General features: G+C 43.8%; 1 protein-coding gene across 1 annotated transcript in view; it reads right to left on the bottom strand.

Annotated features, from left to right (window-relative positions):
- ASB13 (ankyrin repeat and SOCS box containing 13) overlaps positions 1-16,760 on the bottom strand; it is a 37,262-nt gene extending 20,502 nt beyond the window's left edge. Inside the window, exon 1 of the mRNA XM_016219776.2 lies at positions 16,445-16,760. Coding sequence (XP_016075262.1) covers positions 16,445-16,487 — 43 coding nt within the window. The 5' untranslated portion in view covers positions 16,488-16,760. The remainder of the gene's footprint in view (positions 1-16,444) is intronic.
- Positions 16,761-17,335: the final 575 nt, after the last annotated feature.

The raw sequence follows: 17,335 nt of genomic DNA, 5'->3' as shown, positions 1-17,335 counted from the left end.
ATAGTTTTGCTTCTTCATTTCTAATATGAATGCTTTTATTTCTTTTTCTTGCCTAGTTGCCCTGGCTTGAAAGTCTAAGACAATGTTGAACAGAAGAGAGCAAACATCCATTCCTGGCTCCTGGTGTTTGAGTGAAAGCTTTGTCTTTCACAATTAAAGATGATGTTAGTGTGGGTTTTTGTAGACGACCTTTATCAGGTTGAGGATGTTTCCTTCTATTTCTAGTTGGTTGAGTGTTTTTATCATGAGAGGGTGTTGGATTTTGTGAAATGTTTTTTCTGCATCTATTGCAATAATTATGCCGGCTTTTTTCTTAATTCCATCAAAATGGTCTATTACTTTAGTTGATTTTCAGATATTAAACCAACCATGCATTCCCGGGGTAAATCCGGCTTGCTTATGGTGTATAATCTTTTTTATATGATGCTAAATTTGTTTTTCTAGTATTCTGTTGAGGATTTTGGGGTCTATGTTCATAAGTGTTGTTTTTCTTGTGATTAATGTATTTGTCTGGATTTGATATCAAGGTAATACTAGAATGAATTGGGAAGTATTCTCTCCTCTTTTAATTTTTAGAAGAATTGATGAAGAATTAGTATTAAATCTGTCAATGTTGGGTCAAATTCACCTGTGAAGACATCTGGGCCTGGGCTTTCCTATGTTAACTTTTTAATTACTACTTCAATCTCTTCATTTGTTACAGGTCTTATCAGATTTTCTATTTTTAAGTCAGTTTGGTAGTGTGTAAGTTGTGCCTGTTTTAGGAATCGGTCCACGTCATCATCCATGTTATCTAACTTGTTGGCATACAATTTGTTATGGATTAAATTGTTGTCCCTCCCCCCCCCCCCCCAAATTCATATGTTGTAGTTCTAACCCTTAGTATCTCAGCATGTGACTGTATTTGGAGATAGGGCCTTTACAGAAGTAACTAAGTTAAAGTGAAAAATCCTCAACAAAATATTAGCAAATCAGATCCAGCAATATATTAAAAAGATCATACACCATGACCAAGTGGGATTTATTCCAGGGATGCAAGGCTGGTACAGTATTCACAAATCAATAAATGTGATCCATCACAAAAAAAAAAAAAAACGGAAAGACTGCTAAAAACTTGACTGGCCTAAAGAAAAAAAAACAAAAAAAACCGGAAAGACAAAAATCACATGATCATATCAATAGATGCAGAAAAAGCATTCGATAAAGTCAAACACCAATTTTTGATAAAAACTCTGAGCAAAGTGAGAATAAATGAATCATAACTCAACATAATAAAGGCCATATATGACAAATCTACAGCCAACGTCATATTCAAGGGCAGAATGAGCAGAGTGAGGCCCTGGGGCTTGAAGCAGAAAGGGAAATGATACTCAGGAAGGCTGGGCACTGAGGAGGCACGCAGCTGAGCTGCAGGCAGCCTGGCATGGCTCCCACGTGCATCCATCCAGCAGCTACCTTTGTACAGTGGTGTACAAAGATGAATAAAATATGACAATAAGCAGTTCATGGTCATGGCAAAAGGGATGTGCAAATAATTCAAAACAACATGGTGACTGTGACACTGGAGTAACATTTCAAATTATAGGAACTTAGAAGCAAGATCACCCAAACGTCCAAGGCCAGTCAGGAAAGCATCATGGAGGAGATGGGCTGCAATGAGTCTATGACAAGCATCACTTGCTGGCTCTGTATTCCCAGCACCTGGCACAGAACATAGCTCAACAAAGATGCTTGTATCCACCCACTTGTTCAAAGAACTGAATGAATGAATGAATGAATGAATGAATGAATGAATGAATGAATGAATGAGGGGAATTACTAAAAGAAATTATAAAGTCTGGACATAAAATTTTTTTAAAGAAAATCTAATTTTCTTCCTTTATGACCAGTCTGTAGAGGAAATGCAACTTACTGGTAACCAGCAGCAGTGATGGAGGGCAGAGATCAGAAGCAGCAGGTGTGATAACAAAGCAGAGAAAAGAAACTTGTGCACATCAAAGGGTGCAATCAACAGACTGAAAGACAACCTAAGGAATGGGAGAAAATATTTTCAAATCATATTTCTGAAGGAGTTAATATCCAGAATATATAAAGAACTCCTACAACTCAACAACATAAACAAATAATCTAATTTAAAAATTGGCAAAGGACTTAAATAGATATTTGTCCAAAGAAGATATACAAATATCCAAGAAGCATGTGAAACAATGTTCAACATCACTAATCATCAGAGAAATGAAAATCAAAACCACAGTGAGATATCACCTCACACCTATTAGGATGTCTACTATCAACAGAAAAGGAAGAGAAGAGAAGAGAGAGAAGGGAAGGGAAGGGAAAGGAAGGGGAGGGGAGGGGAGGGCAGGGGAGGGGAGGGCAGGGGAGGGGAGGGCAGGGGAGGGGAGGGCAGGGGAGGGGAAAGAAAGAAAAAAAAGAAAAGAAAAGAAAAGAGAAAAGAAAAGAGAAAAGAAAAGAAAAGAGAAAAGAAGAAAAGAAAAGAAAAGAAAAGAAAAGAAAAGAAAAGAAAAGAAAAGAAAAGAAAAGAAAAGAAAAGAAAAGAAAAAAGAAAAGAAAAGAAAAGAAAAGAAAAGAAAAGAAGAAAAGGTGGTGAGGATGTGGAGAAATTGGAATCCTTGTGCATTGTTGGTAGGACTGTAAGATGGCATAGCCACTATGGAAAAGTGTATTCTGGTTCCTCAGAAAATGAAAGATTTTACCATATGACCCAGGAATCCCACTTCTAGGTATATATCCCAAAGAACCAAAAGCAGAATGTTGAAGAGATATCTGCACCCCTATGTTCACTGCAGAATTATTCACAATAGCAAAGAACTGGAAGCAACCCAAGTGTCCATGGATAAATGGATAAAGAAATGTGGTTTATCCATATAATGGGATATTACTAAGCCTTAAAAAGGAGGAAAATTCTGATACATGCTACTGAATGAAACTTGAGGACATTCTGCTAAGTGAAATTTAAAAAGTCACAAGAAAACAAATACTTATATGATTCCACTTATAAAAGTCATCAAATTTGTACAGACAGACAATAGAATGGTGGTTGCCAGGGGGAGGGGCGAATGGCAGTTTACCAGGTGCAGAGTTTCAGTGCTGCAGGAAGAAAAAGTTCCGGATATCTGTTGCTCTACGATGTACACGTAGTTAACCTACTGAACTGTATTTCTATGTGGTTTTCTTAAACCACAATTAAAACTTTAAAAATTATTTTTTTTTAAAGTAACAAAAAGATGGAGGGGTACCTGGGGGTGGGGAGGTTGTCACCTGCAACTGGTATCAACCACAGGCTGTCATCAGCAGGGGACAGTTATAGAGGGCAGAAGGGGAAGAGGGGGAGAATGTGACTTCAACAGCCTCTGGTGACTCCAGGAAGGGCTGAGAAGCAAGGGGAGGGAAGAACCACCTGCACATAAAGAACATGGGGGCTGCATGGTGCCCCCGGAGCCATGTGAATGAGCACTGGCCCTCTGCGGAAAGCTCAGCTTTCCCCCAGTAAAAAGGTGGGGAGTTACTAACCTTAAAACAAAAAGACACACCTGCTTGCTGTCAGCGAAGAGAGCACAGGAAAACACTACACATTAGTCAGCCCACTACCAGGCCTGACTTCAGGCTTTGTTTCCAGCCCTGTGTCTGAGCCCCAGTTGTGACATGACCCCCATTCCCCTGGTAGAGGGGCCACCTTGGAAACCTGAGAACCTCCCATTCTGTCAAGTTCCCTCTAGGATGAGCATTCCCCTAAATCCCAGCCCTGCCACTTACTTAATTGGTTTCCTAACTTCCCTCTTCTCAGCACCCCCCTGCCATCACACCCCTCTAGTCTTCTCATTCCTCCCCTGGGCCTCTCTCCTCACCCTCTCCCTAATGCAGCTAAATCATAAGTGAGTCATGTGGGGCCTACTCAGGACCCTTCAATTGCTCCTTTTTTCAGGATAAAATCCACGCTCCTTTACAAGCCAGGTACACAGGATGGAGTCCTGGCCTCTTTTCCTAGTCTTCCTTCCCTTTCTCCACCACCACCCTTGTCCTTCCCATCACTCCCCAACACACACACACACACACACACACACACACAATTATCTCCAATTATAATGAACTTTAAACAGCTCACAAAGGGTCAAATGGTCCAGGCCTCGTGCCTTTGTGTTTGCTGTCCCTGCCTGAAATGCACCCACAGCTCCCCCTACCCCATCCTCTGCCCAAGTGAGAAAGTCCTCCTCACCCAATAAGACCCAGTGGAATGTCTGTTCCTTCAGAAGCCTTTCAAGCGCACAGCCCACCCACCCACTCCCTTCTTTATACCATCTCTGTACCAATAGCTGTGCACACCCTCACACCTGCACCTCATTTGCACTCCTCTCCCATCCTTTCTCAAGCATCTTTAAGATAGGACAAGCCCACCCTCTGGCTCCAGTGTGGCGGGACATGCAGGTATGGGGTGAGTAAATACTCTCCAGAAGCAGGTATGACTGGCCAGACAACATCTTCCCCTGGCAGTTGGGTCTGCCCTCCCCCCACCCCCACCTGCGGAAGTATAACCACCTTCCCTGCCTTTCACAGGCCTGCCCAGCTCCTGGCAGTGAGTCAGGCACCAGGGTATCAATTAAGTAGGAGTCGGTTGTAACAACAGCCAAGGCTACAGTCCTGGAAGAGCATCTGGGCGCTTGTGCTCCAGACTGAAAGCTGCAACCAGCTCATTCCTGCCTCTTGCCCGGGCTTTGGTTTGAGGTCATGGTGAAATCTGTGTCATTCCTCATGTTGACCAGCTCCTGGCAAGCCCAAGCTCATGAAGGGCTAAGTGAAGAGCTTCCTCTTGAAAACTAGAGAGTTTTACCAACATCATCTACAAATCTACTACCAGATGACAGTTGGGGTTACCCAAGGAGGAATGACAGATGCGTGGGAACACTTTTGCCACGTTTCTGCCCCACAGTATGACCTAACTAATCCAGCCTGTGTACCAGATGTGCACCTTTCTGGCTCCCAGCTCCAACACCCTCTTTGCCTTAGCTGAGCCCCTAACACCTCACATTTGAGGGCCCAGGGCCCAAGCCCATCCTTTGGGAATTAAGAAGCCCCAGCTGAGGACTTCAAGTGGTTCTGCATCAACTGCCCCGAGGGAAAATGTATGTGGTGATAGAGAAACCTCAGGAATCACCCAACACCTGTCTCTGTCACTTACAACGAGCTCTGTGACCTTGTATGAGTTACTTACCTTCTCAAAGCCTGTTTTCTCACTTATAAAATGGAGATATTTTTGCCTACCCCACAGGGTGGCTGTGAAAACTGAATGGACACTATTTTGCACAGTGCCCAGCCAATTGTAAGTGCTCAGTAAACGGCAGACACTAGGACTGTGATGGGACCATCATTATGACTACTTCTGCTAGTCCTGTTAGGATCTTGGGTCCAGCTCTACAACCGGTCCTTGTTCTATAACAAGCCCCATCTTGGACTCCAACTCCAATAACTGGATCCTATGTGAGTCCCCTGTACTGAGTCCCTGCCTGTTTTACCTGCACAGTTCCTGAACCCTCTGACACTGCAGACTGCATTCCTACCAGCTCCCATAGCCAGCTGTTAAATAAATACACAGACATTCCTCCAGCCAGAAACCACAGGGGGCTCAAAGTCAGCCATGCTGTGAGTATTTACACCAGGAAAAGCAACAAGTCAGAATCTTGTTTATGTTCCTTTTCTTTTTTTCCTTTTTTTGCCCAGAAAGCCACTTTACCAGCATCCCACGTAGTCATCCAGAGACTAGAATCCTGCTCTTTGAGCCTGAACGACAGCTCTTCAGCCAAGGGCTCACCTGCCTCCTAGAGAGCCCGTGTATGATATGCAAGGCCTGATGGGCCCCCTGCCCACGTAGAGCAGAGCACTCATGGGCTCTACCAAACTCTCCAGAGACCACAACCCAAGCCACTCTGTCTGTACCAGTCTGGCCTGTGGCCCTGGCCCTGCTCCAGGCCTTCCCTCCCCAGCGAGGCTGGCCCCTACACGGGCAGCAGCCCTGCTCTGACAGGCTGTTTCCCAAGTGCCACAAAGAACACCTTCACTACAAAACTGACCCAACGCGCTGGCTTTGAGTTGGGGTCAACATCAACCATGCACCTTTATATGTTGCTTGGGGCAGGAATTTTGTTCCAAGTATAGCATTAAGGGCAGCCTGGGGTCCTTGCTGCAGAAAGGTCCTTCTCTGCAGCAGCTGAAGATTGAAAATAATCGGCATGCTCTGGCATAGCCCTTCTCCAAAATGCCCCAAGTAAACATTCTTGAAATAGTGGTAGAGTGAGAAAGAAGGGAGGGCAGGCCATTCCTGTGTGGGGAGCACAGTGTGGGGGACATAGGGGCCAAGAACAAACACTGAAGTCACAGTGGAGATGGTTTTCTGAGGCCTGCCCCCTGGACTAAACCTCAGGTCTCAGGGGAAAGTCAGAGGCTCCGAGCGACTCATTACACAAGGCTCTGAGCAACTCATCACACAAGGTCCCCGAAGGACAAGGATGTGTGTGTAAAAGCCACTGATGAATTTAAGAACTGAAAGGTCCAGAAAAGCACAGCAAAGTATACCCATTCCTCTGATAGTAAGAAAAGGGTCATAAACCCATAAGGACAAAGAGACCAGCACCTAAGGATGACAATAGCTACTCTGCAGGATGCTCTAAGAACTAAAGACACAGTATATGCGAAAAGCTTGGCACAAAGTGGATGCTTAATTAACGATGTTTATCACGACCACCAATTTTGAATAGTGCAGTCTAAATTAAAGTTTTAGTGAACTGGAAATTAGCAATCACCTTGATTCTCAAGGGAAAACAGAAATCTTTATTTTATTTATTTATTTTTTTAAATATATCTTTATTGACTTCAGAGAGAGGAAAGGAGAGGGAGAGACAGAGATAGAAACATCAATGATGAGAGTCATTGATCGGCTGCCTAGCCCGCAACCCTGGCATGTGCCCTGACCGGGAATCGAACCCTGATCGCCTGGATCCTAGGTCAACGCTCAACCGCTGAGCCACGCCTGGCTGGGCAGAAATCTTTATTTTTATATGTAGAAACCCTTACTTAGAAATTGGGGCTGAGTGTTGTGTTGCTTTTTAAGAGATTTTTCAACAATGTCTTTTTTCAATGTTTTAATTAGGAATACCCAAAATATTGTTTTTCAGTAAACATGCGCTCAAATGGCCTGCAGTGTGGTTTTAAGATAGGTTAAATTAGGTAAAAATTAAATAGAAAAGGTTACCTTCCTGTAGGGACAAAACAGTCAGAACTCGGTAAAAGAGGAAAAAAGAAAGTGAAAGAGAATAACTGAAAGCAAAAGAGAAAGAGAAAAGAAGTGAAAGCAGATTGCTAAGAAGAGAAAGGCAGCCAGGAAAAAGGAAAGTGGTATTAAGAGGAGGCAGCTTCTTAATGCCCAGTGCGGTCCCTCTGCAGGCAGATCTCTCTGAGCAGAATTAGATCTGCTCATCTCCAACTCTCCCCCCTGCCTGGTTCCTCGTCCCCTCACCACAGAGCACAGAGGGTAAGGGCTTTGCATCCTAACCACTGAGGGGCCACCTTCCCTCTTCCCCATCTTAGCCCAAGGACTTTGGGGAGTTTTTCATCTGAAATCATCTCAGTTTTCTTATCATTGGAAATCACATTTCACAGGGCCATTTAATGGAGAAAATAAGAGAATGATGTATAACAATTTGCCCAGAAAAATACTCAGCAAGAGTTTGTAATTCACACTACGTGTGATTTCTTTGAATACCTCCATTTGCCCCAAATAGGCTTCTTTGGCTTGTTTGTTTACAAGTCTTCTTTAAAGGCCAATTTTAGAACAAGCTTTAGGCTCTAAATATCTCTCCACCCGAGAGAAAATCCCCTGGGGGAGGGGGAGCAGGAGGGAATAGCCACAAATGATGATACTGAAGTCTACACAGAGTCCCCAGTTCATTGAGAGAGCCAGGTCCCTGCCCAAACTCCCTGCATGAAATGAAATCAACAAGCCTACCTCCCAGCATTCTCTGTGGTGCCTCTTGCAAACACAGATGCACAGCCAAGGTTCATATGAAATGAAGGAAGATCAGAATGAACGGAAAATAAAGAATTCTGAAGAAACCAGGTCAATGCAGGTAAAAACTTCTAAAAAACTATTTTTGAAACCTCAGAAGAGAGGAGAGAAAATACTGAAACAACAGCAGGAGGCTTTTTAAAGGAAAATTCAGAGAATAAGAGCTGTTGGCAATAAAAAAAATATGGCAGCAAAAATTAAAAACAAATCCAATAAGAACTGGAAAATGAAGTTCAGAAAATTAGATCGTAGAACAAAATGATGAGGAGGGGATGGAAAGTACCAAAAAAATGGTAAGAAAAATAAAGGACCCATTCAGGAAGTCTAAAATCCAATTAACAAGGGTGCCAAAAAGAGCAAATGGAACTCTCAAAAATATTACACTAAAAAGTCCCTAAATTGAGGGGATGAGTTTCTACATGAGAAGGGCCCAGTGAGTAGCCTGAGTGATGTATAATAAAGTGGGCCCACACCAAGCCACATTGCCGTAGAATTTCAGTACAGCAAGGATAAGGAAAACCCCTAAAATTTTCTAGGGAGGGGAAAAAAATCCTATTTAAAGAACCAGGTTGCTGGGGGAAGGAGGGAGGGGAGGTAGAGAAGGGTATTGGGGGGATAAATGGTGATGGACAGAGACTTGACTTGGGGTGGTGAACACACAATACAGTGTACAGATGATGTGTTGTAGGATTGTGCACCTGAAGCCTGTATAATTTTGTTAACCAGTGTCACCCTAATAAGTTCAATAAAAAGGAAAATAAAATAAAATAAAATAAAAAAATAAAATAAAATAAATAAAATAAAATAACCAAGAATCAGAACGGCATTTGATCTTTTAAAGCAGTTCTCGAAAACAGGAGCAATGCCTTCAAAATTCTGTAAGGATGTCCAGCCCAGAATTCCAAGCCCAGCCAGGCTGCAATGAAGTGTGGAAATGGAACCAAGGCTTTGGGAACAACAAGCAAGATCTCAAATAACTGGCCTTCTCGTCACTCTTTCTGGGGACATTCCTGGGAGATGCTTTCCATGAAATGAGGGCGTTACATCAAGGAAGAGGGAGATACGAATCTAGGATTCAATGTGGAAGAGAGTTGATGTAAATCCCCAGGGCTTGGTCAAGGGAGGCTCCAGGATGACAGGTGAGCAGCAGCCTCAGGAGCACCCTGCAAGGATGGAGCAGGAAGGGGCAAGCTGTAGAGGTTATGTCCCCAAATCATCCATGAGACAAGAAAGATAGTGAATGAATGGATTTCTGAGGTGCCTGAGCAGACTGAGAGCAGTATAGGGATAAATTAGTAATTGTGTGTATAGAAAACAGAAGAGTCACTGCCTTGAAGAAAAGCAAAAATTTACACAAAGAGAGAAATGTAATCCTAGTATAGCAAGGAGTGCTGCTGTGGATGATATTCATAGTCATAATAATATGAATGCCAGATACTGATTTAAACAAACAAAAAAGTAATTATATTAGAGGATCCTGGAGGGAAATGTATGGAAACGGAGGAGCACCAAGTGAATGAGGGCTTTATCTCCCACAACAGGATGTCTGCAGGGAGAGTAAAATTTGAAAGTCAGAAAATCACATTTTCAGCACCTTAGCTAGACAAATGGAGGTAAACCAAAGAAACAGCTGAAAGAGTGAAGTGGTTGCTTCTAGGAAGTGGAAATCAAGGAGGGTTGAGGGGCGTTGGAAGAAAACAAAAATGTTTCATGGTAAGTCTTATGGTTCCTTTCAATTTGTTTTTTTTAATCCTTACCCAAAGATATTTTTTCCATTGACTTTTTTAGAGAAAAGGGGAGGGAGGGAGGAAAGAGAGAGAGAGAGAGAGAGATTGATGTGAGAGAGACACATCGATTGGTTGCCTACTGCAAGTACCCCAACCTGGGCAGGGCCAGGGATTGAACGTGAAACCAAGGTATATGCCCTTGACTTGGGAATTGAACCTGTGACCATTTGGGTGTGAGGGCCAATGCTCTAGCCACTGAGCCACACTGGCCAAGGCCCATTTAATTTTTTAAACTACATACAGTATTAAATCTATAAAATATTATATTTTAAATACTAATAAGAAATCCTTTGTAATTTCTCATTTATCCCATTTTAGAAAACAGAGCAAAAGGCTTGCCTAAGATCACACAGCACAGGAATCCCTGCTCCTCAAACCACATCAGGCTCATGCGTGTGTGTTTGTATGTGTGTCCTATATCTAGGAACTGGTCCATCAGGACATAGGACATATTTTGTCCCAGTGCAAAACCAAAAACCATTTAGGACCATTCAGCACCTCTGTGATTCTTGGCTCTGGCTCCTAAAAAAACATGTTTAATTCTTGGCTCTGGCTCCTAATAAACATCCTAATAAACATGTTAAATATACTCCAGCCCAAACAGGGCATAATGATTTCTGGCTTTGCCTTTCCAACCCATCAAAGTCAAATTCTCAAAGCTTGACCACTCACAAACATCTGATGGATTTCACTGGATTTTTTTACATACATACAAAAAACGTAGGTAACTTCAGGTTTGTGTCCTTGAACAAATTTTTCCTGTTCTCTTTTCCAGTGGGTTAAGAGTGTTCCTTCATATCACTGCACCTGGGATATGCATTGACCCCTAACACCCCCCACCCCTGGTAGGCCACCATTTCTGGCATTGTAGAGGATTGTGTACATAAAATGTAACATAATCTTTAGAGCCCCCTTCCCCTATAATTCTGTCCTCTGGAACCATGCAATAAAATTCACCTCACACAGTGGGAAACTCCTAATAAAAAGGCCCTTTTGGTATTTGACTTGCTGTAAGTAACTTTGAATGAGGTCCCAAGCTACCCAACCCACACAGAATTCCATGTTATCTAACAGCAGGGTGCATGTGTCTGTGCTTATGTTAAAAACGTACTGCTTCAATCGCAACCATGATGGAGCAGGTGTGCTCACTCTAATCTACTTTCTGAACATCTGTTAGCCTCAGCAGGAGGAAGAGGCCATTTTAAGTAGTAGGCATATTAAAATACTGGGGAGCAAGGGCAGATCTCAGAGCATGAACTTAGAAGTGTTTTCTCAGCTTTTGCCTACTAGTAGCCTAATCTCCATTCACACTTACATTGGCCACAAAGGGCAATTCAGAGAATTTAAATTATCTTATCACGTCTATAAATTCTGCTCCTTACAATACTACTAGTGATTTGTGCATCTCCAAGAACCTACTTTTCAACCTTTGCTTCAGTACAGTGTTTCAGACCACAATTGGTGCTCTTTAAATCTTTAGGAAGGTAGAAACAGGAGAAACATTTCCCTCCTCCCTTCTTTCTATCTGATTCTATCAGATTACACTGATTAAAATCTTGGTTGACATTAGCATTTACCTTTGTTTCCACTTCACCAGTATAAGTTGGAAAGTAAAGCTTTTAAAACCAAAATATGTTTAATACTTTTCAAAGGCAAGTCCCAGGAAGGCAGCTGAGGTGGACAAGCCTAGAGCCTGCCAGCAGCCTGAGGAACTAAGCAATCCAAAGGCAAGGCGAAGGAGAAGGTCATGGAATTCCTCAGCCAGAATTTCACAAGACAACTTTCCAGCTTCTCAAGAATTGTGAATTTACTGAACACAGTCATTATAAAGAAAAAAGAAATCAGCCCTGGCCGGTTTGGCTTAGTGGTTAGAGCATCGGCCCATGTTCGATTCCCACGAAGGTTCCCAGGTTCGATTCCCATCAAGGACAGATACCATGGTTGCAGGCTCAATCTTCGGCCCGGCCCGGTAGAGGAGAATGTGGGAGGCAACCAATCAATGTGCCTCTCTCACGTCGATGTTGCTCTCTCTCCCCCTTCACTCTCTCTGAAAGCCATGGAAAAATATCCTCACATGAGGATTAGAAAAAAAAATTTCTTTTATCCTGTTAATTTAGATAGACACTGACCTTTTATATTCCAAATTCATTACTTTGCCCTTTTATGCCCCAAATCCATTATAATAATTAGTGCAGATGGGGCAACATGAGAGTCCACTCCCAGAACTTGGAAGATTGCCTTCTTCATAAATAAGACTTAGTGAGGAAAATAAGAATGAAGCCATTTGCAGAGACAACACACCCCAAAAAGTGGGCTGAAAATAACACCTGGCTAAAAAGATTCGGGGAGAAAACCCAAGAAGGTGACTGGGTGTCTTCTAGGGACAGCAATGTAACTTTTCCACAGCAAGCTTCTACAGAGCAGCAAACTAGTTGGTAAACTCATCTTCCTGCTTGGCACACAAGGTCTCCATCAAAGAGGCCTATAATTAGCAAAGAAGCTTAAATCTCTCACCATGCTGCGCCATTCAGCCCAATTTCATTTTACTTATTCAATTCTGTACCAGAAAGTTACCTCTTTTTGTGTTGATATGCTTGGGTTTGCTTCACATTCACTCTGCTCTCCTCCCTGCTTTCATAGACTGCTCCAGATTTTCTCAAAATTTTCAGGATGCAATAGGCCAAGACTTCCTCTGCTTCAGTGGTTCTCAACTTTGGTTGCACGTTAGAATCACCTGGGGCTGTACCCCAGAACAGTAAATCAGAATCTATGGGGATGGGACCCAGGCATCAGCATTTTTTAAAGATCCTCAGGTCATTCCAGTGTGCAGCCAAGATTACGAATCTGTTTAGTTATTTGTCTATTGTAGGAGAGCACTGCCTTTACCTTCCATTGTGCCCTGGAAGCAGCTTCCCAGAGCAGCTAGCTATCCTTTCTCCTTTCCTCCTGAAGGACCTTTGTAGTCTAGCCCAACACACCTGCTTTTATCTACTGTTCTTTAATCCCCAGCTATAGAAACTCCCAACTCCTCCCATTCTCCAAGGCAGTAAAGTTATACCAAAAAGTTAAAACTCATTTGTACTGCTATAGATGGCAGCTGCTACTGGCCACAGTGACTGAATCAGAATCCCAATTGGTGTTAAAATGATCCTAAATGGATTTCCTTCAGGCATTTTTGTTAGCAGTATAACACACCTAGAGATTTCTCCACAAGGGGCATTTCTAGAGAATTCCAGAATGCAGCTTTCTCTTAGGCGGAAACAGAAACACTGTTTGAGAAGACTTAGAAGAAGTTGATTTCTTAGCCATGGCACTGATTATCTAGATCTCTCAAGATGCTTTCAATACAATTGTGTTTTTTAAAAAAATCAAATTCTGCAGACGCAACAGAAAGATGAACTTGTGTATAGGTTCCCAAGCAGCGGAATGCTTCTGACTGTGGACCCCTTAGGCAAGTACATTTCTCACAGCAGGAAAGACAATGTGGAAATGTCAAGTATGTAGTAAAGCACTCCCACATCTCCTGAGAAACCCACAGCGGACGTATTTGCCCATTCAGCCACGAAACCAAGCCAGCTCTTCAAATAATCCCAAAAATCAATTAGAGATGGACCTATTTGATGGCAACGGTGTGAACCTTTTAATGGAATACAAGCAACAACCAAAAAATCCCCTAAATACCCCACCTAGGTTTAAACCTCAGCTTTGCTTCTTTCCAGCTGTGTGAACTCAGTTTTGTCTTAAATTATCAACAATGCTGTCTAGCAGCTCTCCCAGGGCTTGTATAGCCTAGAAGCTCAATGGCTCTTGTTGCAGTTCAGGAGCTGCCTCTCCTTTTTCTCTCTCCATCTCACCTTCTGAACATTGTAGACAGCAATGAACTGTGTGTAGAATTCTTGGCTAACTATTTCTGAAGAACTCAGCAGCTCACCTTGCTTAGAACCCAGACTCCCTAAGGCTCCCTTTCATCTTCTGCCAGCCTCTTACTTCCAAGTCAGAAGCTCTTGAGGACAGATGCTGAGTATGGGGATCACTTTTTCAACTTTGCAAAAAGACACTTATCTTGGGCCAATAACACTGTATTACATTTGCTAAGTTATAAACATGATTCACTTTAGAATGTGACTTGCCCTAAATTCTTTGTACTTCTTGACAAAGCCATATTATAAGACTCTATAATTTCTACCTCTGTGAAGTGTTATTTTAAAAACTGAATAACTGCCTAGGTAGGTGTGGTTCAGTTGGTTTGGCGTCGTCCCATGCACCAAAAGGTTGCAGGTTCAATTCCCAGTCCGGGTACATGCCACAGTTTCAGGCTCGATTCCTGGTGGGGGGCATGCAGGAGGCAGCCGATGGATGTTCAGCTTTCTCACATTGATATTTCTTTTTCTCCCTCTCCCTTCCTCCCTCTCTAAAAAGCAATTTTAAAAAATCTTAAAAAAAAAACAAAACTGGAAAACTTACATGCTTTGGTTGGAGTATACCACACACATACAGAATTTGAGATCAGAATGTTAAAAATGACCCTATGATGGGCCTATATTTCTGCTGGGATGGCAGTGTCTTTTTGGATTCAACACTTTCAGCTTACTCATTAGTGTTAAAAGTAGAAATGTCAGCAGGACATATCTTGGAGAAATATAGTAAAACAGTCAAAAATATCCACAAACCCCCAAAGCTGTGCATCCATTAGTTTAAAATGTGATTTTCTTCTAAAGACACATTCCTTAAACTCTGCAAAAAAATATGCTCAGAAGTTATGCTGTGCTATTGAATGCTCTACATAAATAAAAATATTAAAATATATGTTTTACATGTATTTGCAAAGATATATGCACCCCTATGGTCACTGCAGCATTATTCATGGTGGCCAAGACATGGAAACAACCAAAGTGTCCTGCACTAGAGGACTGGACAAAGAAGATGTGGTACATATCTATATAGTGGAATACTACTCAGCCATTAAAAAGACAAAATACTACTATTTGCTACAACATGGATGGACCTTGAGAATATTATGCTAAGTGAAATAGTCAGAAAAGGCTAAGAACCGCATGACTTCACTCACATGTGGTATCTGAAACTCGAGGACACAGACAGCAGTGTGGTGGTTGCCAGATGGAAGGGGGTGGGGGGGGGGGAAGGGGGTCTTAATATATGGCGATGGGAGAAGATAGGACTTTGGGTGAGGGGCACACAGAGCAATATACAGTTCTTGTAACATAGAAACCCACACCTGAAACCTATATGTTCATATTAACCAGTCACCCCAATAAATTTAATAAAGTGAATAAAAAGGAAAAAAATAAAATAAAATACATGTTTTAACAGGCTTCCATGATTAGCTGTTTGTTGCTTATTTAATTAACCCAATCAAGTACAGATCACATAGGCAGGGTCAGTTTTGTGTCTGCCTGGGGCAGAGTGCCAAGTAAAAACAGATGTTTATTAAATGCTTTTGAAGATGGCTCTTTTGCAAAATCAATTAAAATATCTTTGCCTTGCTAGGACTGCAGTTCCTCTTAAGCTAAATTAAGAGATCTCCTTCGAGACCTCTCACTTTTACTCCCACTACTGTTTCCACCAGTGCAGAAATACTTCAGATTGTTTTCTTTCCAGACTTTCAAAGTGCTTTCACTGCTCATTTTAGTTGCCATAGTCTTTTTTTTTTTTTTTTTTTTAATGATTTTACTTTTCTTTCCTTCACTCTAAGCCAATCGTGAAATTTCACAGTGATCCTGGGGTAGGGGCTGCGGCCCACCTGGCCCGAGGAGGTGCGGGCAGGGCAGGGCAGGTCTCGCTGGGTAGCTGGAGGAGCACCCACTGCCATAGACTTAATTCATAGGCAGGAAAGTTTGCTTCTGCAAAGAATGGCCCTTTGCCCTCAAATCCATTTCATTACCGGGTAGCCCAAATGGTAAAGAAGAATCGGCGAAGAACTGAGACTGCGTTTTTTACACAACGTGACATAATGTCACGAGGGCACACCCTCCTCCTGGAGCTGATTCCTTCTGTCACCCCTGGGTGTAGGTGCGGGATGCTAAGGACCCTGCCGCGCTGCCTCCTCACAGGGCTCCTGAAGGTGTTCCCGCTCCCACCCTGGGCTCATACCCGGCCGCCCTACGAACGGTTCCTCACGAGCACTTCCGAGGTTCGCCTCCGACTTGGCAATGACCACCCCCACCCCTCCCCCGCCCGGCACCTTCCTCCAGGTTGCCCGAGCTCGGGGGGTGCGTCCGCAGCTCCCAAGTCCCACTCCTGTCGCGTCACAAGGATGGCCAGCCCCGTGACGCACTGCGGTGGGGCCGGGGTGCGGCACAGAAACCGCGTCTGAAAGGCATGGGATCACCGCACCCCGCTCCTTTTAAGGACACGGCCCCCCCAACGGGGCCCACCAAAAGCCGCCCCTGAAGATACATTCAGAGGGCGCGTCGCCGATCGCAAAGCCGGTGCCGTCAGATGCACCCCTTCAGCCCGGGAGAGCCGGCGCCCGGGGTCCTCGCTCTCTCGCCAGCCCCCCGGCGGCGTAACCCCTGCGCGCGAGCCCGGCGCCCGCCCCAGCGCGGCGCCCCGCACGTACCCACGTCTCCCAGGAAGCAGGCGTCCGGCGCCTGGGACTCCATGCCGCCTGCGGCCACGCACTCCCAGCGCCGAATCCGGGTGACTCTCGGTGCTGGGGGCAAGGGCCTCCAGCGGAGGTGGCCGCGAGCGCCGGGAATTGTAGTTCCCCGGCCGTGCTGGCGCGCCTCCCGCGGCTCGGGGCCAGCGCCGCGTCGTGGTCACCCGCGTCCGCTCTGCTGTTGCCTAGCCCGGGCGATACCTGTGTCCGTGGGCGAGATCTGTGTCCACGTGAAAAACGTGCTCGTGTGTCCACGTGCAGAGCGTGTCCGTGTGTCCAAGTGCAAAACATGTCCAGCTGCTAAAACTCACGACCGTCCTCTGCGCTGATGGCACTCTGCCAAGCTCCAGAGTTCCTCCAAGCTTTAATTTTCAAGATGAACTTCATCCTGAAGCTGACAAACTCCGTTTCTTCACCTTTAAAAAAAAATTATCTTTATTGTTGAAAGTATTACCGATGTCCCCTTTAAATTCCAAATCGTTCACATTTGTTAAAATATAAAAAAACAAAAAAAAAACAAAAAACATGCCTGTCCAAGTCTGTGACAGAAATGAAAAACCTGTTTCCAAATGACTCCAAGTTGACAACTGAGTAAGGGAGCTTTTTCTTTAACCCACCCTGACCTGACCTGAGCCTAAATGTAGAAGTTAGTTTGGTCTGGAAAGTAAAAATATCAGGAATTATCCTGTCTGGAAACACTTCAGGACAAGCAGAGAGCAGAAGGTTTGATGGGTCACCAAGGCAGAGGCTTCCCGAGAACATGAGTGTCCAGTCCAGACCATAGGCACTGTATTGAGCAGGATTTGAGCCCTGTCAGAATCCAAAACTGAGAACCCCAGGCCTAGGAATGAC

Source organism: Miniopterus natalensis, chromosome 1, assembly GCF_054644295.1.
Source record: "Miniopterus natalensis isolate mMinNat1 chromosome 1, mMinNat1.hap1, whole genome shotgun sequence".
Classification (NCBI taxonomy): Eukaryota; Metazoa; Chordata; class Mammalia; order Chiroptera; family Miniopteridae; genus Miniopterus; species Miniopterus natalensis.
The sequence above is the reverse complement of the archived record's forward strand: the minus strand, read 5'-3'. Positions and strand labels throughout refer to the sequence as shown.